The sequence below is a fragment of the Sminthopsis crassicaudata genome, chromosome 2, assembly GCF_048593235.1.
Source record: "Sminthopsis crassicaudata isolate SCR6 chromosome 2, ASM4859323v1, whole genome shotgun sequence".
Classification (NCBI taxonomy): domain Eukaryota; kingdom Metazoa; phylum Chordata; class Mammalia; order Dasyuromorphia; family Dasyuridae; genus Sminthopsis; species Sminthopsis crassicaudata.
The window spans coordinates 528,265,749-528,293,123 of NC_133618.1; the positions used below are offsets into that span (position 1 = coordinate 528,265,749).

At 36.7% G+C, this 27,375-nt stretch overlaps 1 protein-coding gene across 1 annotated transcript; it reads right to left on the reverse strand.

The window, feature by feature from the left end:
• On the reverse strand, positions 1-26,704 carry MNS1 (meiosis specific nuclear structural 1). The gene is made up of 10 exons (XM_074294599.1): positions 26,559-26,704; positions 25,631-25,855; positions 23,066-23,193; positions 20,406-20,508; positions 13,926-14,155; positions 13,292-13,508; positions 13,094-13,201; positions 6,903-7,160; positions 5,109-5,234; positions 1-301 (listed from the first exon to the last, which is right to left on the reverse strand). Exons 1-10 carry the CDS (start codon positions 26,559-26,561, stop codon positions 209-211), a joined length of 1,491 nt encoding a protein of 496 aa, XP_074150700.1. The 5' UTR covers positions 26,562-26,704; the 3' UTR covers positions 1-208.
• Positions 26,705-27,375: the final 671 nt, after the last annotated feature.

Genomic DNA, 27,375 nt, shown 5'->3' on the forward strand with positions numbered 1-27,375 from the left:
GTATAATGCTTTTTTCAATAATTTATTAGCAAAGAAGACAAATTGCAGTCTCTTACAGATGGATGTATAGGAATTGTCAGATACTATAATAGTTTTTAAAAAATTCAATTGTTTGAAGGATTCTTACCAAAATAATGATTGTCAAAACTGACATAGTAGTCAGGCTGACATCTAGTGGTGATACAGAGTGATCCAACTCTTGATGACATTAGCTGTTTCCTAATGGTGTATCATCTTTCAGATAAGCTTTTCTAAATGCTTCACCAAGCATATCAACATCTTGCTCATGTTTAATTACTCCCTGAAAGGAAAACACTTTAGGTTATTTTTGGACACAAAGATGTTTTACAAAATATATAGATTTATGAATACCTTTTGCCAAGAAGAGCACAGGGCAGACAAAAACTGACTTTCCGAACTGGAAATCCCATAGATAACACTTAGCTCCCACCCTTCATTTCATAGATGAAATGTCCAAAGAGTTAAGCGACTTATCCAAAGAATGCCCAACATCAAAGCAATCTATTCAGCAAAACTGAAGGAATTAATCAAATCAAGAAATGGCTTTCCTCCCTTCTCCTGGCCTTTTCCCCACTCCCTCTACCACCACACCTAGGTCTGTAAGAGTGAGATCTAAGTCAAATGCTGAATGTTGACAAGAGGCCAGGGACGGCAATTTGAACTTTGAAAGCTTCAAGGATTTTGGTACTCTTTCCCTACTAAAGGGCAATGATAGGATTCTAGGAAAGGTAAAGAAGTGGGGCTAAGGAGACTGATCCCTCTATTTTGGTCCAAGTTACCTCAGTTTTCATAAAGGATTGGGGAGGGACAAATTCTTTATTCCACAAGTTTCTACTGCCTGTTGACTGAGTAATCCCTCTCCCCTGTACCATTCATGGCATGAAATTGCTTCTCCAATCCCAGTGTAACAGTTTCACAGTTTTAAAGTTAACGTCCTTCAGAACTCATGTCACTTTTTCTGATGAGCTCTGCTTCTCCCCACATCCATCTTCAACTTACTGGGCACTCTTCCAAACCCATCCTACTTTGCCTTTGGAATATTCTTTAAAAACAAAACAAAAAAACCACACTTGTATCAGGGGCTGGATTGTATAAGGCCCTCTGAACCATTTGTGGATGGCAGCAAATGGCCCCTGGCACCTCCCTTCAACAAAAGTCACAGCCCTCTCTCCTAGAGGCCACTCTGGCCTATGGAGCCAGGAAGAGCCACCGCATGCCCGTGGTCCCCCAAAACCCAAGGAGCCCATTTAATGGCTCTGCTCCTCTCTCTCTTGCTCCAAACTCTTGTACTCCCTGGCCTTGCTGTTTCCCCTTCTGCCCCCCAGCACCCACAACTCCCCCAGCGGTCCATCACACACAGTCACTCTGTGGGGGTTTTCCCACCTCCCAGAAGTGTTCGGTATTCTCTCCAACACCCTGAGGTCCAAAACCTTCCTCTCCATCCACACCCTCGGGCCCTTCTCCAATTGCCCTGGAAGGCTTCCTGACCCTTTCTGGTTCATTCTCCTCTTGATGATTGTAACTAGAGCTTAACTCTAGTTTTCACCCACTTGGTTATTACTTTTTCTGGCTGCAGAGGATGAGGCCATGGGGAAGGGTAGCTGGAAAGTGACTGTGATGTAGAAAAAGCATCATCTTTAAGAACTGAATGGAGTACCAGCCCTGAAGTCAGGAGAACCTGAGTTCAAATCTGGCCTCAGACACTTAAAACTTCCTGGCTGTGTGATCCTGGGAAAGTCACCTAACCCCAAACTGCCTTAGAAAAAACAAAACACACACACAAATAAAAAACTGATTTTGGAATTCACTAATGGAAAATCCTTAATCTCTTCGCACCTACCTACCATTTTTTCAACTGCTCATTAATTCTTAAACTCAGGGTAACCTTCCTCTGTCTAAGGCATGGACTGCCCACTTATAGATGCTAAAACAGCTGCAAAAATGAAGCTAGAAGGTGCAGGGCAGCAAGATGGCACAGTAGGGAGAGTGCCAGGACTGAAGTCGGGAAGGGCACTCTTCCTGAGTTCAAATCTGGCCTCAGACTTTTGCTAACTGTGGGGACCCTGGGCCAGTCACTTAAACCCTATTTGCTTAAAGTTTTCTCCTGTGTAAAAATGGGTTGAAGAAGTAGCAAATCATTTTGACATCTTTACCGATAGAATCCCAAATGGGATCATAAAGTCAGAAGCAAATGAAAAAATGACTAAATAACAAAAAAATCTAATATAAAACTTATGCTGTATTGACAAGACTTTTTATTCTACTCATAAATTTCTCCTTTCATTCCCCCCCCACCAAAAACTGTTCAAAACCTTTTTCAAAGCCCGGCTGTCTCCCCATGTACTGTAGCCACCTGCCTCCAATTTGACTGCGAAGATAAAGTCCATCCAAAGGAGTTCTCTCCATCCCCTTTTCCCACCTCAAATCTATTCTCTGCTCCTTTTCCAGGGAATAGCTAAGGCTAATGCCCTTCCCCAGTGCCTGACTCTCCCAGTTCCCTCCCCCAGGCCATTCTAGGTAGCAAGGTTGCACGTGTTCTCTCTCTCTCTCTCTCTCTCTCTCTCTCTCTCTCTCTCCAGCTCCTTTCCATCTGCTTTAAAAACACAATTGCTCAGGTCTCCCTAATCCTAAAAAAAAACAACACAAAATAAACATTTCACTTAAACTTTCTTCCCTCATTCTAGCTCCCCTATATTTCTCTTCTGCCCCTTCACAATTAATATCTTGGAAAAAGTAGTTTGCCCACTGCCCTTCCATCTCCCGGCTCCTCAGTCCTTTGCAAACCAACTTCCACATGCACAATCTGCAGAAAGGATCCTCCTAATGCTCACCAGGGCCAAGTGCAAAGGCTTTTTCCCCTGGCCTGCTCCTGGTCTGTGATCTAGCCTTTGATGCCAAAGATCACTCTTCCCTTCTCTTCTTCCCCCTTTCCTGTGACACCATTGGTCCACTTCTTGGCCCTCTGACCACTGCTACTCCTTCCATGTTTTTGTTTCCCAGGGTTCCTTCATAGCCTTTTGTTCTCTCTCCTATTTAGAGAACTCAGTTCCTTCCTTGGGGTCCATCACAAACTCTCCAGAGATGACTCCCAAACCGTATTTCCAAGTCCTAATATCTTTTTTCAATTCTAAATCTTATTGGTGTTTTCCTTCTCTTTGACTATTCTCTAGCTCATTTGGGGATTCTTTGTTCAAAATAATGCCAGTTCCTTCTCCAACTCATTTTATAAAACAGGAAGCAGAACATATTTAACTTAGATCAATCTAGGGAACTGAGAGGGAAAGGAGAGAGGGAAACAAATGTGGCTCATAAAGTCTTACAAAAATGGATGCTGAAAATTATCTTTACATGTATTTGGAAAAATAAAATATTACAGAAAAAAAGATAAAAATAAAAGTAAACCAAATGGCTGAAGAAAAAAAAGGAAGAAGAAAAAGAAGTGGCTGAGGTAAAAAGGGGGCCATTTTCTAGCCCTCTCTCACATCCAAATCCTTCTCTCCATTCCCATAACCACCCTTCTGGTAGAGAACTCATACTATCATTAGACTTAAGTTTTCAATAACTTTTCCCTGCTCTATCCCAATTCATTTTAATAACTCTACCACATCCAGTCTCCAATGTTGATAAATCTGGACATAGCACTCCTGTGCTTAATAAATGTGCTTATCTTTCAATTTAATCTTTAAAGACTTTTCGAGCCAAAATGCATCTTTCTGCCTTTATGTCTTTATTTATGCCATTTCCTATGTTTAGAATGCTCACTCTACCCCTTCCACCTCAGCCTGCTGAATTCCTATCAATCTTTTAAAAGCTCAACTCATATGCCATTTCATAAAGGAAATCTTTAATCCCTTGGTGAGTAATGATTTTTCCCCCCTGGGGTTCACATAGCATTCTCCATCTGTACCCTTTTTAAGCACTTATTAGATATTACAGTGTATATTCAAAGCTAGCCTTTAAGTTCCAGGACAACAAGAACCAACGTATTTAAATTCTGTATTATCCCTGAAACCTAGCATAATAGTTTGTGAATAGTAAGGATAATTGAATTGAATTAATACAGTCATCACCAATTTTTTTAAACTCTCATTTTCATACAATTTATCACTTAATCATAAACTTAGTTATAATGTAATTGTTTAATATACTTTAATCACTTTCTTCTCACTTAAGACTGCTAATCATCTTTAAAAGCAAAGGCCATGTTTTATATTTCTGTATCCCTGGCAGTACCAAACACAATGCTGAGCATACTATATACAACCTATAAGCATTTGCTGAATAATCTTTAAAACTGACAATGTGACAAATTTTAAATTTTGAAAAGTAATTTTTATGTACTTGTTACATGTTATAATATAACTGGTTTTATGTGTGGTTTATGAAAATCCATTTCACTGCTTTATAGTCATAATATATACACATGTATACCCATACACACTCATATTTGATCAAAGAACTTTATAAAAATAAGGTTATGTTGGTCCTTCGGTATAACGTCACTCACTAGAGCTCATCATATTTTTTTTTCCTGAGGCAGTTGGGGTTAAGGGACTTGCCCAGGGTCACACAGCCAGGAAAGTGGCTGAGTCACATTTGAACTCAGGTCCTCCTGACTTCAGGGCTGGTGCTCTATCCACTGTGCCACCTAGCTGCCCCTAGAGCTCATCTTTTTCCCCTATAAGGCAGATCTATTTCATAATCAATCTAGGTACTTATTATTACAAGTACCAGAAGGACATATATAACCCAATTCTTTGGCACATACAGAATTGTAATGTGGGCCTCAAGTGTGGCTTCAGTTGAGATGCAATCTGTTGAAAGAGAAGCATGACAATAATCATGTAATTGAGAGCTAGAAATGATTTGAGAGGCTGTGATTCTCTCATTTAAGAAATGAGTAAAAAAAAATAAAAAATAAATAAAAAAAAAAAAAAAGAAAGAAATGAGTAAACTGAGGGCCTGGTTCCATGCTGGCTTCTGCCAAGGGCACCTGGCCCCCTGGCTCCCAGATCAGTGTTCTTTTTCCTCTACCACTCTGCCTCCAAAATGACACTTTCATTTATCTTTAAGCAAATTTCACTTACTTTGGGAAGATAGCCCAGTAGATTTGTAGCATGGTCTCTGAGAAGTTTTTGTCGTTCTTCTTCAACAATTGCATTGACATATCCTTCTCTTTGTTGATTTAATCTCATTTCTTCAAGTTCACGTTCCTGGAAATACAATCAATTTTTATTATTTTCTATGAGACAATTTTTTTTTTTGGCAGTGCAATTGGGGTTATGTGTCTTGTCCAGGGTCATTCAGATAGTGTCAACTATCTGAGAGGTCAAATTTGAATTCAGGCTTCCTGGCTCTTGAGCTGGTGCTCTAGCCACCATATTATCTAGCTGCTCTCTAGGGTAGGGTTTTTTTTTTTTTTTTTTTTTGTAATTTTAATTTTAAATTTAAATTTTATTTTTTGCTGAGGCAATTGTGGTTAAGTGACTTGCCGAGAATCACACAACTAGAAACTGTTAAGTGCCTGAGGCCACATTTGAACTCAGGTCTGACTTCAGGGCTGGTGCTCTATCCACTGCACTATCCAGCTGCCCTCTGGGATAATTTTTTTTAAACATTTATTTATATGTTTTGTTTTATATCTCCTTCTCCCTTCCTGTTCCACTAAACTGTCCTTTATAACAAAGAATTCAAAGAAAAAGGCAGTCAGTTCAGCAAAACTAGTCCAGTGTGACAGCATGCAAATATCAGTTAAAGTAGCAGCAGCACAAAGGTACCAAAACAAGTGGGCAACATTCTCTATGGAGGCCACCTGTCTTTATGAGCCCATTTCCTCAAGAAGAAGAATTGGGGTCCAAAGTCCTAGAATGAGATTGTGTTCAGCAAGTAAGGTCTGCAACAATGAAAAGGCAATGTGTCCACTTGGCCTTTTTGACTATAGTAGAACAGTAAGATGATACACTTAGGTAAGAAGCTGTAATAATTCCTGTCTCCCTTTCTTGGGGAAATTTCAGATCCCTTCTTTTTTGTAGTTTTTGGTACTATTTAATAAAAGATTTTTAAGACTAGAGGGAATTTCAATGGCTACCTAGTCCCAAGGATAATCACTCAAAATCCTTTCTACAACATCCCCAGTCTTACCCATTTCTCTTCATTTAAGCTCATATTGCTGTTTTTCTGTTCAATCAGGTAGCCTCATGAAAGCTTACTGTAGTTTATTACCATTAGTTTGGTATTTCAAGGATTAAGGGTCATCTGCAAGCTTAAGATGCTTATTCTGCATGTTTTTTTAAAAAGGTATCCAATGCTAAATTATACCATTCCCATCAATGAGCTTGGTACTATCTTGTCTCTATATAGATAAGCAAATATTTACCCCAGCCTCTGCTTTCTATCTTAATCCTTTTCTTGATACAAGAATATTCTTCCTAAAGCCATACCAATATTACTTTTAAAATACTGTGAGTTTTTTTCTTTTCATTTCTTTATCCGAATTGGGACTACAAAGGTTGGTAGAGTGTTCTCAACATGGATTAAAAGAAAATAGATGGAAAGTTGAGCAATCTTGAGGAAAGTTTAGGAGTTAGAAAACTCCTCTAACAATCCTCTCATTTCCCTGGATACCATATAAACCCTCACAACCAAAGATACAGGTTAGGGAAGGTTAAGCTAAAAAGACAGCAGTGTGGGTTGAGTGAGATCATAATATAACTATTATAGGAAATGGTAGTAGCCTATTTTGTTATTTGAGATCATTTTTTCTTTTTCTCTTAATCTGTTTTATCATTTAAATGTATCATAAGTGAAATGGAAATGGCCTCCTCTTCCCTTATTCAATATTGATGACAAAACACTGAAATCAGAAAGAACAGAATGCCTACTTTGTCAGCAAGGAACTGTTCGTGACGTTCTTGAATAAGTTTTTCTACAGCCTTCCTGTGTTCATGCTGCTTTAGTCTCTGCTTCTGAGCATTCATTAATTCAATTCGATCATCCTCAGCAAATTTAGCCAACATGTTTTGTCTGAAGTGTTCTTCTTCTTCCCTAGTAGCCTGAAGAACCAATTCTTTGAAAGCCATTTGTTCTTCAAAGTTTCTTTGGAGCTCTACACGCTTTTTGATTTTGTTTTCGATTTCTTCCTAAAAGAACACAATAAGAATAGCATTAAAAGCTTAATTCTACAACTTAAAAAAATTTAACTTGTAAATGGAAGTTTTCAGCTCAATAAGTAATAGTAAGCTGAAATCAAGCACACTGGGGGAAAAATACATGGCTGTTCACTACACATTATCTTTTACTGCAGCATATCAGGCCTATCTGAGGGGACACAAATATTTTCTTTAATTTCCTTGGTATTTTTTCAAAAGTTCTAATTTTATTTCTTTGTCCTGAGGCTATGAAGGGCAGACTTCTAGACAACTAACATATAAACTACATTGATTTCATGCAAATTTCAAGAACCTCCTATTTTATTTAATTTTTTTCCCCCACTATACCTGAACATGAGCCTCTTGCTAATAATATAATAGCTAGCATTTAGATGACACTTTAAAGTTTACAAAGCACTTTACAAATATGTCCTTTCATGCTTACAATCACCTCAAGAGTCAGGTGTTATTCTTCCCATTATACAGATGAGCCACAGAGAAGCTAAGCAGGTTGTTGAGGATAATACATTGTCTGAGGCTGGTTTTGAACTCAGATCCTCCAACTCCAGGGCTAGCGCTCTACTTCAGACTTTGCTCTAGCCAAAAGAATCTTGTTAATAGCCAAACATGGTAAGCTAAATTCCTTCCTCAACACTTCTCACAAGTTGTTGCCTGTAATGTTCTTTCCACTCCTTTTCACCTAACAACTGCTGCTCATCCTTCCAAAATTCTTTTGAATGCAATCTATGACTCTTTTTCCTAAAATTCTAGCCCACATTAATGATCTTCCTGTCTTCTGAAATAATTTTTATGTCTGTGATTTGGGGATTTGTGCATGTATTGCTTTATTCTGTTATTTAACCATTTCATGTATAATTATCTACTTTGTCCATTTAATCTGTATATAGATAGCCAGTGTTCATAGTCTATATAAATTTTTAGATACTGGAAACTTCTTGAAAGTTGTTCAATAAATCTTTGTGGAATTTACAGTGGAAATAATCTAGCACTTTGGATTGAAAAGTGCCATTCTTCAATACTTAATCTTAGATGTGTAACTTTATGTTCTGATAACAGACTGTCTCTTAATTAAAAATAACAAGATTTCAGATAAAATGAGAACTGTTTTTTTTTTCCCCAGTTTCCATATAGTTTCATGGAGGTGTGATGGCTGCCCTAAGAGGGGGAAAAGTACAAGTCTACAGGTTTGAATTCTGGCGCCTCAATTCATTCTCTGTGACTTTGGGTAAAAAAATCAATCAAAAAGTATTTATTGTGGACTTATATAGTGCCAGAAACTACACTAAGAACTAAAACACAAACAAAAATCAAATAGTTATTATTCTCAAAGAGCAATTCTAATGGGGGAGACAACTTGCATGCATTACAAGGAGGCTAGCACAGCTGGACCACAGAGTAAAATGAGGCTGGAAGAGTAAGAACAAGTTACATTGTGAAGCGCTTTACGTCCCTGACCATCATTTATATCGGATCCTGGAAATAGAAGGGAGCCACTGGTGCTCCTGAGTGGAGGGAGAAGGCAGAAGCTGCAAGGAGGAGGGATGGAGGTGGAAGAATCAATAGGAAGTGATCTTTGGATCCAGAAAGAAGGGGAGGAAGATTGAGGCAAGAAGTGTTGGGGAGATACAGAAGAGCAGCCAGTGGCTACCTGAAGGGAGGGAAAGTGAGAACTCAGTGAGGGCAGAAGCTGCTGCTGACAGGATGCTGCAACAGATGAGCTGCATGGACATGCTCAATTCAAGATGTCTATGGGACATCCAGTTCAAAATGTCCACTTCCAGGAAGGAGGTAATGTCACACTGGAACTCAGGAAAGACATTATTCCTGGATAAAGAGGGAACTCACAATCTCTAGGTCTCCATTTCCTCATTTGTAAAGTGAAGAAAATGTTACTAGCAACTACCTATTTCACAGGATTAATGTAACCATAAATTTCATATAAATATAAATTTTTACTATTATTATATTGCATATAGAGCAAAAGATTTAATATGATTTTTTAGGACTGCCTGGGACAGCGCAATTCCTTCAATATGAAGTTACTAAAAATGCAGCTCTCTGCATATCTTTGCAAATAAATGATTAGGAATTTCCTATTAAAATTGGGATTCTCAAACTCTATATTGAGCAAAAGAAAGCAAAATGCAGAACCTAGAACAAGGACACCAATTTCTTTTAACTTATTAGATTAACACTGGTGCAATATTGAAGTCTACACCCCTGTTCACTGTGTAGATGTATGTTCATGAACAGGATTATGGTAATTGCAAAAGGCACAGAGAATATTATATGGATAAAGTTGAGACAGATTGGGAAAGAAGTTATCTGTGCTTTCTCATTAGTCTTTTTTTTTTTTTAATGTTCTAACAATGAAGTTCTAACTAATTTTCCTGGCTAGTCACAAACTGTGAAATTCTTATCAAAGTTATATAGCTCTTTCTTCCTGGTTTTGAACTGAGATCAGAACACTTATCCATTCTTACCACAAGATGGAACTCTCAGTTACTTAATTCTACTTAAAACAACTTTGCTTAAGAAATTTAGCTGTGAACTCAGTCACAGCTCTGTGGGTGAGGTGACGGATTACAACCTACTCTTGGATAGCATATTCCAGGGGCATGCTGCTTCTCAACTAATCAAACATTTCTGAACAGTGTAGTATTACATTGCATTACAAACCTGCAGTAGTGGAAAAAAACACGGGAATCAAAAGACCTGCATTTATTCCTCAGTTCTGCTAGTCAATCATTTTGTGACTGAACAAACTATTCACAATTTCCTCATTTGTGAAATGAGATGACTAGACAAGCTAATGCAAAGTTCCTTCTCAATAATACTAAATCATAAAAAAAAAAAAAAATCTTTGTAGAATTGATGAGGAGTAAACTGAGGTCTAAACCGAGATGGGTCAGTTCCTTTTCTCTCTCTCCTTCCTTCCCCAAAGTAACCAAGGGCGGGATCGGCAGCAAATGAATTTGCTACTTAATGCTGTATGGAAACATAGTCTTTATTGATTAGAATGGAAACACCGGAGAGCCGGTGGGCAAAATGGCTGCATGGTACAAGGCCAATTTTGCAAAGAATAGATTTTTGAGGACTCTGTTTCATACCAGAGCACAATCATTCAGATGCAGTGATGTAAGGAGGTTCTGGGAGAGTGATGTAAATAAGATAAGGATTCTCTTGTTATCTTTTGGGGACAGACAGAAGTCTCTTCCCGAAAAGGAATTTCCTGATGGCATTTGGTCTATCTGAGCAGATTAGAATGGGGGCTGTAAAACCCCAGCCAGCTCAGATAGCCCAAACTAGTTTGACCACATCTTGTATCAAAGGTCCAAGTCCCAAAGGAAGTTGGAGATCAAACAAGGAATATCAAGAGGCTACCACCCCCAACATAATCACCAATTGATCAAATATATACAATTTGCCAAAATTTCTTTTAAGGACTCTCTTTTCAAATGTCTCTGTTTTCTGCTGTTACCCACTAGGCAGATGAAGGCAACATAAGTCAAGCAGCCCACTAGGAGATTTCCTATTCTCAGGGACTCAGACTCTTCCCGTGGCAGCCAGGTAGTGAAGTGGATGGGTTCTTGTTAGGTTCTTACTAAGTGCTAATGAGATAATGAGATATTAGCTTCTTACTAAGTGCTAAGTCGGTACTTAACAATTCTCTAGTTCTGGCCTTTGGGGGGAGTTTTACCCCCTTTGAACTTCTGGGGAGGAGCTTATATGTTTAAGAGGAACAAGTTCATTGGTTGAAGTATTTCTCCCATAAGCCCCTGAGTTATTCCACGCCCATTCTCTGGGAGGATAAAAGAAGAAGTTAGAGTCTAGAAAGTCAGTTCTGGATTGGGTCAAGAAGAAGGCCCGTGGATTCACAAGTGAAGAGGACAGAGAAAAAGATTCACAGAGAAAAGAAACCTCCTCCCAGAGAAGGATTATAACTGAGAGACGATCAGGACTTGACATGTTACCATATTTTTGTGACTTTCTGTCCTTTCTTTATCAGGTTGTCTACAGATACCAAACCTTTGGATCAGAAAGTCACAAAAATATGGTAACATGTCAAGTCCTGATCGTCTCTCAAGGTGGGTGAAAGTCAAACAAATAAACAGTGCTGAGCGCCTGCCTGGCACCTAGTAAGTACTAGATAAATGCTAATTTTCTCCATTACTCTTCTCAAATGCTTTTTTCCTGATCTTTTCTTGTTTTTCTTCAGGTTCTTGAAACAGAAAATAGTTCATTAACCATGGTACTGGGTTTTCTTTTTCTTTCAAGTAGAGCCTGTGTCTTACATGAAAAAGACAGGTAGTTGTTTTGGGTTTTTTCCTGTTTTCACTACTAGTTCTAAGTGAGCTATTCATTACTTCATTTGGGGTACTCTCCTTAAACTAATTGTATTTTTTTGGTTCAGACTCTCTAACTTAAAACTATGTGAAAACTATGGATAATGCTTCTCTTTCCATTTATCTACCTGACCAAAGGGTTCAAATTCTTGCTTAATTCTAGCACCTTCTCAATTTGCGGGGCATAGGTTTCCAAGAATTCTTCCCATACTTCTATCTCTCTCATGGGTGCTATTTGACCAAGTGAGTGAAATGTTCAATAGGCCATTTATATAGTATATCCTGATTGATGATAAAAGAACACGGCTTAATAAGGATGTAAATTAACTATTTTTATTTCTGGAGTGCTGGGCTTGAAATCAAGGACACTCATTTTTGTGTTCCAAATCACTACTGATCAGAGAAATGCAAATTAAGACCACTCTGAGATACCACTACACACCTGTCAGATTGGCTAAGATGACAGGAACAAATAATGATAAATGTTGGAGGGGATGTGGGGAAATTGGGACACTAATACATTGCTGGTGGAGTTGCGAAAGAATCCAGCCATTCTGGAGAGCAATCTGGAATTATGCCCAAAAAGTTATCAAACTGTGCATACCCTTTGACCCAGCAGCACTACTACTGGGATTATATCCCAAAGAAATACTAAAGAGCGGAAAGAGTCATATATGTGCCAAAATGTTTGTGGCAGCTCTTTTTGTTGTAGCTAGAAACTGGAAGATGAATGGATGTCCATCAGTTGGAGAATGGTTGGGTAAATTGTGGTATATGAAGGTTATGGAATATTATTGCTCTGTAAGAAATGACCAGCAGGAGGAATACAGAGAGGCCTGGAGAGACTTAAATCAACTGATGCTGAGTGAAATGAGCAGAACCAGAAGATCGCTGTACACTTCAATGCTGTATGAGGATGTATTCTGATGGAAGTGGAAATCTTCAACATAAAGAAGATCCAACTCACTTCCAGTTGATCAATGATGGACAGAGGTAACTACACCCAGAGAAGAAACACTGGGAAGTGAATGTAAATTGTTAGCACTAATATCTGTCTGCCCAGGTTTCATGTACCTTCGGATTCTAATGTTTATTGTGTAACAAGAAAATGATATTCACACACATGTATTGTACCTAGACTATATTGTAACACATGTAAAATGTATGGGATTGCCTGTCATCGGGGGGAGGGAATAGAGGGAGGGGGGGTAATTTGGAAAAATGAATACAAGGGATAATATTATAAAATATATATATATATAATAAAAAAAAATTTTTTTTTAAAAATTAAAAAAAAAAAAAAAAAAAAAAAAAAGAAAGAAATCAAGGACACTCATTTTCCTGAGTTCAGATCTAGCTGTATGAATTTGGGCAAGCTCTTAACTATGTTTGCCTTAGTTCCCTCATCTATAAAAGTACCTGGAGAATCACTCCAGTATCTTTGCCAAGAAAACTCCAAATGGGGGTCACAAAAAGCTGGATGCGACTGAACAACCACCAAAACCTCAAGAAAACATTATATTCTGTATTGTTCATTTGTCAATTTCTAACACTTACCTTCACTTTCTTTTTATCTAATTCAGCTTGTTCTATCTCATATAAATCTAGTCTCACTTGTTCCATATCGTCTTGCTGCTGTTGTATTTTCTCCAAGTGCTGGGCAACCTATGAAAGAAAAATTTTAAAACATTATTATAAGACTCAACACACATTTTAAAGAAATTTTCTAATTGTTAAAGCCAAGTATATAAATACCAAATTCTTGTACTGCTGCTTCTTTTCTTGAAGCTTTTGCACTTGCACCATTCGCTCTTCTTCTCTCTGCTGCTGCGCACAGGCAAACTCTAAGATTTTCCTATTCTCTTCCTCCATTTCTTCACGCTTCTTCATCCTCCACAGAGCTTGCTCTTTTTTAAACTCTTCTCTGTATTTATGAGTTGTAGCAATTTTTTCTAATTGTTGCTGTCTTTCCCTAGAGTACATACCCAAAAGGTTTATATTTCAAGTGATAAATATGATTGCTAAATAAAATGTTTTTAAAAAGTTTCTCTAACTTTTAATAGTGAAATGGAAAAGATCTTTGATTTCTCAAATATCTCCACATGTGTAATGTAGGAGGTCAGTATTTTGACGTTGGTAAAAAAAAAAAAAAAAAAAAAATGTCCTCCAAAATCTACTCATGACATGTCATACTCATTTCATAAAATGTAAAGCATCATTCCTTCTTGACTGAACTCTAGAGTAAGGTTAGCTGTCAAAAAAATTCTCTGAGTGACTCAAAATTAAGGTGGTGATAATTTAGGAAGTAACTCAATTATACAATAAAAACAGATAAATCTTGAGCCAATCACAAACATACAGGATTTTGTACAAGGTTAGTTAAACTCACATTCTGTCTTCTTCATAGATTTTTCTAACAATTTCATCTATCATGAATTTCTCTCGTAATAATTCTTCATAAGCTTCTTGCTTCTTCTTCTCTTGATATTCAAGCTGTTGCTCTAAGTCCCGATGGTACTGGATTTTTTCCTTATTACGTCTAGCTTCTATATCATTCTGTTCTTTTGTATATCTTTCCTGTTCTTCCTTCATACATTTGGCTATTTCAGACTCCCGTTTCTATCATGAAAAAAATGTGTTATTTTATGTTGCTTTCTACTTTAAACCCAACAAAAGGAATAATCATCTTAAAATGTACCGTGTTTTAAAATTTTAACTCTAGAATGAAGTACTTTTTTTTTTTTACAGATAAAGGGAAAATATACATTGTGATAATTTTATCATGAAAATGTGGTTCACTATGATCAATTTGCATATATACCAAGAATGAAAGAATAATTCAATACTAGGGAAACAACATAGGGAAAAACAAAACCATTCAAAATTGTTCTTATTATCAATAAACGAGAGCTTTTTAGTTTTTTAGTTTTTGTTTTTTTTTTAAGATGCCTTTACACCTTTGTCACAATTAGGTCTGTAATCCCAAAAAAATGAAAGAAAAAGGAAAAGGAACTGGATGTACAAAAAATATAGCAGCTCTTTTCATGGTGTCTTCTTTTATCAGCCCAGAATCATATTTCTCAAGAAGAAAAATTAAAGACCTTTGTGTAATAGGTCTTTTTTTTTTACATTATAAGTTAGAAAAGTATGAATGTAACTATTTACAGCTAGTGATTTTAGGTTATAATCTAGGCTCAACCGGATTGTAAATATCTTCATATGTAAGGATCATGCTGGAATCATTCAAGGTTATATAGCCTGTCTCTATTAATAGGGAGAGGCAGAACTTTTCAAAGATTCCACATCTAATCTAGGAATAAGTAGGGTTGGAGTGTTCAAATTCACCTCCTTTATGATCCATTAAAACAGAAATTGAATTTAATTATAGGAGAGAGAAAAAACTCAACCTCAGATCAAGGAAATAATTAGAATGCAAGTATTAGTACACAGAGTGTAGCACTATTTTTACTTTTTCTTTTTTTTTTATATCTCTAGTGCTTAGCACATAGTAAGTAAGTGCTTAGTAAACAGTTGTTTTGAATGAAAGTTGAGCATCTTAGGAATTACAGGTTTTCCATTTTAAGCACCAAAGAAAATGGAGATAAGACCCATTTAAATTTGATCAAGATATGAAATACTTGCAGTGTGGGGTTACAGGGGCGTGGGTGGAGGACAGAGAGCAGTACGAATAGGATTAAGAGCTACTAGGCTCTCTCTGCGATGGTCAATATCATTGTCCAGCCTAAGCTGAGGATAGGAACCACCAGAGCAGAAGAGCCTGAGAGGGTTATCTAAGGTCCTTTCTCCTCCCCTCTCTGTCTTTTCTAAGAGATTTTTGCTGATCTTTTATTTCCACATGGGATTTTTTCCATTAGATTTGATTTGCTTAGATAAAAAGAATTCCATCTCCGTGGTCTTGCTGAGTATGATCTTATATTGGACCCAAATGTACATGGAAGGTTCTAAAGGGGTTTCACATTTCACAAATTCTCTGTGGCATGGAAGATTACAAGACCTCCCCAGGAGCTATTAAGTATAGTTCAGTTTTATGAATGCTCCTAAATCTCTCCCAAGAACCCCCTACAATCTCTGACTCACCAGGATTTCCCAGAAGAATGAGCTGGTTAGAACCCTAGTACCCTTCACATGTAAGAACAGAGCCAATGACTGAACTAAGTCCAAACTGCACCTGAATTACATCCCCCCCAAAGGGAGACTAGGAAGAATTATTAGAGAAAGTCCCAACTTTAAGGCCTTTAAGATGTGGAACAGAGCCCTTTTGGTTGGGAGGGGAAACGAATGAGCATAATCTCTCTCTTTCTCATGTTTTACTAAGGATTGACTGGTCCTGGTTTATTCATGGATTGGTAATATCATTTGTAGCAAATCACTGCCAAAATTTTCCTAAAGATAAATGACTCCAGGCCCTATTGGCCACTGTATACCTAAGAGCTTTTTCTAAGATATTCTGATCTTCATAGCCAGAGAATGACAGTATGGAAGGGAGTTCATGGCTGACAAATTAGATACAATACTTCCCACTTTCCAAAACTAGGAAGTCAAGATTCTTACACTACAGGAAATAAAGGATTTAATGAGAATCATCCCTTTTCCTCCCCCCCCCTTTTTTTTTTGGTGAGGCAATTGGGGTTAAATGACTTGCTCAGGGTCACACAGCTAGAAAGTGTTAAGTGTCTGAGGTTGCATTTGAACTTGGGTCCTCCTGACTTCAGGGCTGGCACTCTATCCACTGCGCCACCTAGCTGCCCTTCTCCCCAATTTTTAAGAAATTCTAACACATTTAATATAAACTTAGCAAAGTTTAGCCCTTTTAATTTTTATTCTTTTAAATCTAAAGGATTGGGAGTTCATACTCCCAACAGAATAGCAATCAATTAAGTAAGTTAAGCTAATAATTGGCTTTTCAGCATTTCAGTAAACACTAAAGTCATATTTTCTCAGTTATAGGCAAACTAAATTGCATTTTACCTTTAGGTGAGTATAACAATGTCGTAAGATTAAATGATACTTTTAGAAGTAGTCTGAGTTTCCCTGGAGTCCCTTTAAGATAAAATTGCATCGAGAGGAAGGATGTTTTCTTGGTAATTGCTACAATTTCCTTTTATATATCTGTGTTAAAGGGAGATTACATTTAATCCATTCTTACTAAAAGTTTCTTTTTTTCTCACTAAGGATTTGTTTTTATGGGAATCTTTTTGGTTGTTTGCATTCAGCTCCAATAGGATTCACTAAAAAAAAAGCTGAATTTGATTTAGGGGGAGAAATTCTCAAAGCAACCTCTAACACTTAACACTCATTAACTTTCACTTCACCCCAATAGCCTTGCAATAAAGAAATAAATGAAAATAAATAAACTTTTGCAAATACAAAAAATGAAATTATATGTACATCTAGCAAATTGGCCTCTAAAGACTAAGTATTCAGAAATGAAATTTCTTTTCTTCCCTCTTAAAAAAAAAAAAAAAAAGTAAAACAGTAATCTTTTTTTACCTTGTCCAAGGCTAGAAATACAAAGGCTACTCACAATTTTTATAAGAAATCTCAAAAAGCTCAAGGGAAAGTAAGCCTCTGTTTCTAAAGTGAACTTTGAATTTTGAAAGTAAAAGCAAAAAGTTTATTTTCCTATAGAGAAAGTTTTGCTTTAATAGTGAATTTAGAATTTAAAAGGTCAGTGATCTTGACCTCTGAGCTTCCTCACTGATCACATCTTTGTCTTCTCTTTCATATCCTTATATAATTTCAAATTTTACTCTTTCCCTTCCTATGACCTCTAGACTTCTAGTATCAAGAATGAAAAGGGAGAATATTACAACAAATGAAAAAAAAATAAAGGAAATTATTAGAAACTATATTTATATCACTGCTAAATCACTATCTCAAAAAGATTTTTTAAAATGTTGGGGGGAGGGGAGAGGATCTATTTATACAAAAATATTTATAGCATCTCTTTTTCTGATGGCTAAGAACTGGAAATCAAGGGATGCCCATCACTTGAGGAAAGGCTGAACAGGCTGTAATATATAGTTTTTTTTTTTTTCCCTCATATTTTTTTTCCCTGAGGTTGGGGTTAAGTGACTTGCCCAGGGTCACACAGCTAGGAAGTGTTAAGTGTCTGAGACCACATTTGAACTCAGGTCCTCCTGAATTCAAGGCTGGTGCTCTATCCACTGCGCCACCTAGCTGCCCCTTGTAATATATAGTTTTGATGGAATAATATTGTGCTATAAGAAATGACAGACAAGATTTTTTCAGAAAAACCTGAAAAGACTTACATGAACTGATACAAAATAAACTGAGCAGAACCAGGAAAATACAGCATATAGTAATATCAATATTGTACAATGAATGAGCTAAAATAATTCCAAATGACTCATGATGAAACATTCTACCTGCCATCAAAGAAAGAACTGATGCTATCTCAATAACACCTAAAGAATATCATTTTTCACTTTCATTGAGATAACCCAAGATGACCTTATACCAATAATAAGAAAAAAAGGGATATGTGATCTAGATATAAAAAAAAATCACATCATAAAGAAAGTGAGAGTAACAAGTTAAGCGATAAACAACTCTGGATAAGTAAAGAGTTTATGACCTAAGAAAAAATAAAGAGGCTCACTTAAGATAAAATATATAATTTTTATTACCTGGTGTTGAAAAGTTTATGCACAAATAAGGTCAATTAAAATGAAAAGGAAAAAAGTTTAACTTGGAAAAAATATTTGCAGCAAATTTCTCTACTAAAGATCTGATATCCAAACTATATAAGGAATGAATCAAATGTTATAAGAACAAGAGTCATTCCTTTGATAGTTAAATGACTAAGAAATGCAAGTTAGCAAAAGAATAAAAGATATCAAAACCCATATGAAAAAATTATCTAAGTTACTAATATTAAGAGAAATGAAAAGTTAAACAATATTGAAATTCTATTTCATACCCATTAGATAAGAAAATAATGATATTAAAAAAAGCAGAAAATGATTATTTTTGGAGAGGCTTTGGGAGGACAAACAGACTAATGCACTTTTGGTGGAATTGTGAATTAATCTAGCCATTTTATAAAGCAATTTGGAGCTATGTCTGGAAAAAACCCAAACAAATAAAAAATTGAATTGTACATATTCTTTGATCCAATGATACCACAATGGGACAAGACAGAACAGGAAGGGAAGAACAGAAAAGAAACATTGGAAGAATCAGTCATCATCCAACTCACTTCCAGTTGATCAATGATGGACAAAAATAACTACACCCAGAGAAGGAACACTGGGAAGTGAATGTAAATTGTTAGCACTACTCTCTATCTACCCAGGTTACTTATACCTTCGGAATCTAAAACTTAATGTGCAACAAGAAAATGGTATTTACACACATATATTGTATCTAGGTTATATTGTAACACATGTAAAATGTATGGGATTGCCTGTCATCAAGGGGAGGGAGTAGAGGGAGGGAGGGGATAATTTGGAAAAATGAATACAAGGGATAATATTATAAAAAAATTACTCATGCATATATACTGTGAAAAAAAATTATAAATTAAAAAAAAAAAGAATCAGTCATCATTTGCTTAGCTGTTTAGAAGGATTCTATAGGAACGTCCTATGGGCAAGGAAAGATGCTATCTTCACCCAAGGAAAGATGCTAAACTTCACCCTTAGATGCCTCATTCTCCCTAAAATCATGACGTCAAGAGTAGAATGATGAGATCATCTTATTTAATAAATTCTGCACTGTCCTTGGTACCTAGAATGTTTGTGTGTGTGTATATATATAAATATAAATATAAATTATTTCTTTAATATGTCACAAGAATTTAAGAAGATATTTACTGACTAAAAACCCATTATAATGAACTTCAGCAATTATAAGGGTAGTTGAAAGATGTCATAGATACATACATACTTACATGTATTCACACACATATGCCTCCTATTCAGATGATAACATGCAGTTAGATGGACAATTTCTTGAGCTCCATCAGCATAAAGTCTTTGAATACAATATAAATGGATAATAAGTTGGGCAAAGACTAGCAGGACAAGGAGTACAAGGTGGAATGCCCTTAAAAACCCAAAAAGCTCTTTAAATACTCCAAACTTCTCTTGGAAAGAAGGGTCCATCTTTTTAATATCTATATATACCAATGTTGTTGTATGTCTAAGTCATGGAACACTAGTTTCTAAAGAATTAAAAAATCACTCAAAGGGCAATACAGAAGTATATGATGAGCACCAGGCTATAAGACCTCATAAATAAGGAATTAAGAAGAATTAATGTAAAGAAGGTCATTTAAAGAAATATCTTATCCAAAAAAAAAGAAGAAGAAGAAGAAGATGATGGGCTGACATATTGAGCACAAGGACAAAAAATGACCAATAGACAACCCATTTATTTATTTCCCTAGCATTCTCACATCAAAGCAAATAAACAAGCCCGGTAGAACATTCAGTTGATTCCCTCTGGTTAATGTACTGGGCAGATATTGATGGATTGCAATTTGCAAAACTGGAAGAAATATCCACATCAATAAGATCACAGATAGTTTTGAATACCTGAGTGTGTATGTACACATAACATAATGTGGACATGTGCTCATACATGCACACACACACATATACAAATTAGTTTTTGCCTAACTCTTATCTCTTTTGTTTTATTTTTATGGTTATATTGATGGCTCAGGAACTTTAATAAATTACATTTAAACAGTTTAAATATTTTGTAAAGGGATAAAACTAAATGTATCAGGGCAAAAAAATATTAAGACTTTAGGTTCAGTTTATGTCAGATCTTTCCATATATAACAAAATTATTACATATCTTAAGAAAAAAGTATTACCATTCTCTCATAGTTCATGGCCTTTTTTTCAGCAATTTGTGCAGCTCTTTCTTTATTCATGTAAGCTGCTTTCAATTTTTTCTCCAATTCTCGAAGTTCAAAACTGTTTTTAAAAATTTGATTTAATCAATAAGAAACATTAGATAATTTCCTTTAAAAACTATTCAAGAATCTGTTTGATTAAGTATATATAACATATTAAACACAAAATTTGAATTATATTTTAAAATTTTTCCTTATTCTTTTCTAAAAATTCAAAAACAGACTTTTGTAAAAACCAATTTTTTAAAATAGCATTTACTAAAGAATGTGACTAAATACAAATATGATTCATATAAATTTATTGAATTACATAAAAAGTATGTATAAATACAAACAATACATTACAATATAACTAATAAAATCTTAACCAAAATGCTTGAGGACTAAGCAGTTAATCAGAAAACACTTTTCTGCCTCAATTAAAATATCACATGAAATATGATTAGATTTATTTTAATGACCAAATAAACTGCAGCACTTCTGAATTATTCTAAAAACTGCAGTATTACAGAATTAATATCACCATAACAATATATTAAGTACATACTTATGTTCAAGTCACTATGCTAGGTAATAGGGATACAATAGTAAAAATATTCTCCACCTTGAAGTTTACTTTCTATTGGAATATAGCACATGTATAATAGAAGGTAACTGGAAGAGAAGAGAAAGCACTAGGTGGGGAAGATCCAAGAAGGCTCACTTCACGAAGAAGGCAGAAAATTAATTTTTAAGAAAGCTAAGGGTTTTAAGTAGCCAAGATAAGGAAGAAGTACATCCCAGTCAAAGAAGATAATATTGGAGTGTATAAAGGTAGAAGATGCAGTGTATAGTTTGGGGAACAGCTGGATGCTGGATGAAGAGCTCATGATCAGTATAAGGTAAAATTTTATGCCAAATTATAAAAGGCCCTAAATGCTAGGTTGAGGATTATATATTTTCCCTTAGAGAGAAAATAGGAATCATGTTTTTTGAATAGGCCTCATGGTCAAATCTGTTCTATGAGAAGATTATTTAAAATTTATTTTGAATTGGAAGGAACCTTAGAAATAATCAAGTCCAACTTCTCAATTTTCACTATATTTTCAAAATTATTCTGAACTTCAGAACATCCCATAAATATGAATGTGCTTGAGTCATGGTAGGAAAAGATATATTCTCAGAATAGAAGTGTTCCCTTCTCTTTCTAAGATGTTCTTGGGGCTAGAGTAATGAGAATAGAGGTTAAAAATATAGAGCGTGGTTGGGGGGAAAGGAGGGGAAATGAGTGCCTTTTTCTACTAAAAAGCCCGTTTTAACCCATGATGTAGCTGAAGTACCATGTCTGCAACATTATTGTTTTCTACTACTATATTTTTTACATTGCCAATAGATAGTATTTCAAATACAATAAAGGAGGTTTTTGTGGGCTAGCATGGAAACAAACATTACTTAAAGGACTTTCTATTTCTCTTTTTCCTACAAAGCCTTCCCTGATTGCTTATATAAAGTGATCAGTTCCTTTTTTAGGCCTGTTCAGTATTATGTATGCCACAATTGTAGTTCTTTTTATATACTGCTTTGCATCAAAGTTGGATGTTTAATAAATCTCCTGTGGGTTTTTTTTTCCCCTATAAGATTCTAAATTCCTGGAATACAGGAACTATGTTTTGTAAATCTTTGTATACTCACTCCACAGCTTTTTACAGTGTTTTATATGTATAAGACTCTTAGTAAATATTAGTTCAATGAAAAAATGTACGCCAAAATGTGTTCCAACAAGTGAACTTCTGAAAAGTTGCCTTGTTTAAACACTGTAGCCTTCTTGTTCTGTTTCTGAAGAAGGTATTAGAGATTGGGCTGGATGAATACTGTGATAAGAACATATTCCATTTTAATTATGTGATATATCCTGGACGTTAGCTTAATTACAGGATTGCAAGAGAAGAATATCCCAGTTGAGTTTTCTGATTACCTGGGCTAATCAAGGTATTTCTTTTTTCTTCTCTTCCAGCTTTAATAATAGTTAATTTTTTTCTAATTAAAAAGAAAAACATTCATTTTTTAAATTTTTGAATTCAAATTCTTTCTCATTCTCCCTTCCCTGAAATGGTAAGCAATTTGATATAGGTTATACATGTGCATTCATGCAAAACATATTTTCCTATTATATTGTGAAAGAAAACACAGACCCACCTCCACATATAGACACAGAAGAGATAATGTATTTTGAGCTATATTCAGACTTCATCAGTTCTTTCTCTGGAGGTGGATAACATTTTTCATCATGAGGCCCTTGGAATTGTCTTAATCAAAGTATTTCTACTATTCTGTGTAATTTTATAATTTTCAAGTTTCATTAAGGAAAAAATATGAAGAAATGTCCTTATTTCATGTTAAATGTAAAAAAGTGTTTTCTACCAGCATAAAATTCATCTAAAAATAGTTGTTTAAAACATTTCCTCTTCCCTTGAAATGATTGTTATAATGCTTATAAATATTTGCAACATGTAATGGCTTAAATTATAATTCTATAGAAGATTCTGATAAAAATAGTTATGTTACAAATTAATACTAAGTGTTGAAATATACAAAATAAAATTTTATACATGATTTACAAATGAAAGAAACAAAGATACCTGTTTTCTCTTATTTGTTGCCTCATTTTTTCATCCTTTAGACTTTCATTCTTTAGTTTTGCCAGTTCTGCAGCCAATTTTTGTTCTTGTTCCAGCTGCATCGCCTTCATCCTTTTGTTTTCTTCTGTCTGCCCAAAGAAAATATCTTTAAATTTCCTTCTCCATAAATGTAAAATTATATTTCATATATTTCCATGATTGAGCATGGATTACCTATATCAGATTGCTTGCTATCTTGAGTTGGGAGGAGAAAGAGGGAGAAAAATTTGAAACTAAAAATCTTATTTTAAAAAATGTTGAAAACTATTTACATGTAATTGGAAAAATAAAATACTATATTTCTAAAGAAAAGGAAATTGTATTAATAGTCAGTTTATTAATTTTTTTTTACAATTTCAGTAGAATGTAATATTTTCCTTGAGGGCAGAGAGTATTTCCTTTTAGTTTTTCATACCGTAGTACAGTGTCTTGAATCTTATTTCATTGAATAAGACTAAAATTCTTCAAACGCAAGTGCTACATTAACTTCTATTTTTGGTAGTTCCCTAAAGGCTACATTATGGAATGCTCTGCATAAGGTGGATGTTTAATAAAGTAAACTAATTAAATACTCTTGTTAGCACAACAGTCTCTGAACCACAGAAATGAGAAGAGAATATGTAGGTCTCTTTCCCAAAGAGAATTCCTGCAGCCATACTCAGCTACTATGTTCTCTGTAAACTCTTTTCTGGTCTCAACATGTTCTCTTTCTCCTCAAATTTCAGAGCATTTTTGCTTGGATCTCTCCTTTGTCTGTATTACACTTTGCACTATTTTTTGTGTACACGGTGCAATCACCATAGTAGATTATAAATTCTGTCCCTAGAAGGATAAAACTTTTTTCATTTTTACATGCCAGGTGCCTAACATAGAGCCTTACACACACATACAGACACACACACACACACACAGACACACTCTCTCATACACACAGACACTCACACACAGAGATACACTCACAGACACACACACAGACACACTCACACAGAGACACAGACACACTCACAGACACACTCACACACAGATACACTCACAGACACACACAGACACACTCACAGACACACTCTCACACACAGATACGCTCACACACACACAGACACACTCATACACACACACAGATACACTCACAGTCACAGACACACATACAGACACACTCACAGACACACACAGACACACTCACAGACACACTCTCACACACAGATACACTCACAGACACACACAGACACACTCACACATAGACACAGACACACTCACAGACACACTCACAGACACACTCACACACAGATACACTCACAGACACACACAGACACACTCACACTCACAGACACACTCTTACACAGATACGCTCACACACACACTCAGACACACACAGACACACTCATACACACACACAGATTACACTCATAGACACAGACACACACAGACACACTCACACTCACAGACACACTCACACACAGATACGCTCACACACACACTCACAGACACACACAGACACACTCATACACACACACAGATACACCCACAGACACACTCATACACACACACAGATACACCCACAGACACAGACACACATACAGACACACTCACAGACACACACACACAGACACACACACTCACACATAGACACAGACACACTCACAGACACACTCTCACATACAGATACACTCACAGACACACACAGACACACTCACACTCACAGACACACTCACACACAGATACACTCACACACACTCACAGACACACACAGACACGCTCATACACACACACAGATACACCCACAGACACACATACAGACACACACACAGATTCACACACACAGACACACTCACACATAGACACAGACACACTCACACATAGACACAGACACACACTCACAGACACACACAGACACAGATACGCTCATATACACACTCACAGACACTCATACACACACACAGATACACTCACAGACATACACACAGATTCACACACACCGACACACTCACACACACACAAACACCCCTCAATATTTCAATGGATCTTTGATTTCATAAACTTGGGCATATCCTACCATAATCTAACTCTTCATCCAGTGCAATTTTTGCCCGTGCCTTATCCCCAAAGTACTACTGGAGGCTTTTCTATCAGTCTTTAATAATCAATGGACCCCCAGAAATGAGATCACAGACTTCTGTACTAAGATTTTCCAATACTCAATTTCTTATTTCAACATGCTAACGCTTGAAGCAAATCTTTAAAAACAAAAATAAAAACAAACAAAAAAAAAAAACATAAATAGAGATAAATAAAAGTTAAATGGCATACTATGGAAAATGAAGTTAAGTTAAAAATTAAATCATTCCATTAAATAATCACCTTATAAGATCATTTGAGGAGAGCATTTTGTAACCCTTAAATCCCTCTGTAAGTCTGAATTATTATTACTGTTATTATCTGGTTTCATATTGAGTAGACTCAATCACATTAGTTATATTAATTGCTTCTCTCAGTAGAAAAGGAAAGGAAGGAGTAATCTGAGGAACTTACTTTTTGAATAGCCTCTTCCATATCTAATTCAAATTGTTCGTCCTGGAGCAGTCGTAGGATTCTTCTCCGTTCGATCCATTCGTCATTAGCCATCATGACCCTCTGAATTCTCACTTGCTCCCCCTCCTTTACTTGCTCGTCCATTTGTACTTTTTTGACGGAGCTTTCATTCACTGTTTTTTGATGTTTTTCTGCAACACCCAGCTTTCGTTTTTCTGAGGTAGCCTACAATGAAAAATAACATCATTTATGCTTCCTTATTTCTTCCAAAAAAGTCCAATGATCAAACCTAAACTGTGAGATCAAAGATGTCTATTTAAAAAGCAACAAATCGTAAAGTGCTAAGTCGGCTATTATTATCATCATTATCTAAAATCCTGTTACAAGCGCTTTCGTGTCGTTTTCCATCATTTTAAATGGAGTGTAAGAAAAGAGGGCGACAAGGGAGGGTGGGAGGAAAGAAAAGGAGGAAGAGAACGAGCTGGAGGGTAGAAAAAAGAGCAAAGCGTGGAAAACACTGCAAGGATTATCAATGGGAACTTGGAGAGCCGACTGGGACAAGTGTCTGCAAGGAAATGAGGATGAGGCTTTCCTTTTCTTCCTGAACTCAGTTCTTTGGCACCCTGGGCAGGTGCCGCCAAAGCCAGTCTTCCCGGGCTGAGGTTGTATCTATTTTGAGAGCCTTTCCCGCCCAGAGTGCAAAAGACCCGGAAGCCTGAGAGTGCATAAATTACACACCAACCGAATGGAGAGGGACGGATCTCCAGACTTTCTCGGCGCTGTTAGATATAAGCGAGATTCCTGGGTCACAGGGTCGGGTGGGGCGGGGGTGGGGCGGGGGAAGCGGAGAGGAGGGAGGACCTGAGGGAGTCCAGGGGCTGCTTTCAAACCCGGGCGCTTCACGTTTCGAGCCCCGGCTCCCACTTACCATCTTGGCTAAGGAAAAGTACCGCACTCCTGCCTGAACTTGTTGCTTCCTCAGCGACCGAGACCCCAACAAGAGCAGAGAACACCGATTCCACTCCTCCGCCGAGCTGGGTCCTTCCCGCTCTCTTGTTTACAGAGCGTAGCCTTGGTAACGGTCACAGTCCAAGTTGAGTTGGCGCAGGCGCCTTTGAAGTTTCCTTCGAAATGTGACTTTCCATTGGTTGGAAGGCTGTCCAATGAGCGCCTCTGGATGGGTCTCAAGTTTGTGGGATAAAGGCGGGCAGAACTGGATGCTTGGAGGGCGAGTTCTACTGTATAATTCAGATCGGTTCTGCACAGGAGTGAGCCGTGTTCTCAAGTTACTTAGATGATTCCACTCTTTCCAAACACATATTTGGGGAAATCTCTTTCATCTATCCTCTCGGTTCCTCCATTTTGGTGATGGGGTGGGGAGGGAGGAGGAGGCATGAGGGTGTGAGAGGCCATGAAAGTATCGCCTCTCCCCCTCCCCCCAGGCTCCCGGAGCGTTCTCTTCCTGCACCCCGATGTGGTTGCAGACGGAGGAAGGAAGGCAAAATATGAGGGGTCATTTCGGGGAGCTAACCGCATTCCAGCAGAACTTGCAGGCCTTCCACCGGGCTGCTTGTACAGGCAAATAGATCTTCTCATCTGCTACTTTGTAAACTTGAATGTTTGCGGTGGAAATTGACAAGGCTTCCCTCCACTTGTTCCTGGAGATGACGCCGCCTGATCGATTCCTGTTCTCCTCCCCCACCCACTTCTCCTCTTATTTAACTAGCCTAAAGATCTATTTAAGA

Excerpts from the sequence above, each read along its gene's own strand:
- MNS1 (XM_074294599.1), bottom strand. Across the intron at positions 14,156-20,405 it reads CCATGAACTATGAGAGAATG|AAACGGGAGTCTGAAATAGC; the intron begins GTAATACTTTTT and ends TTTTCATGATAG. Across the intron at positions 302-5,108 it reads TACTGGGCTATCTTCCCAAA|GGAGTAATTAAACATGAGCA; the intron begins GTAAGTGAAATT and ends TTTTCCTTTCAG.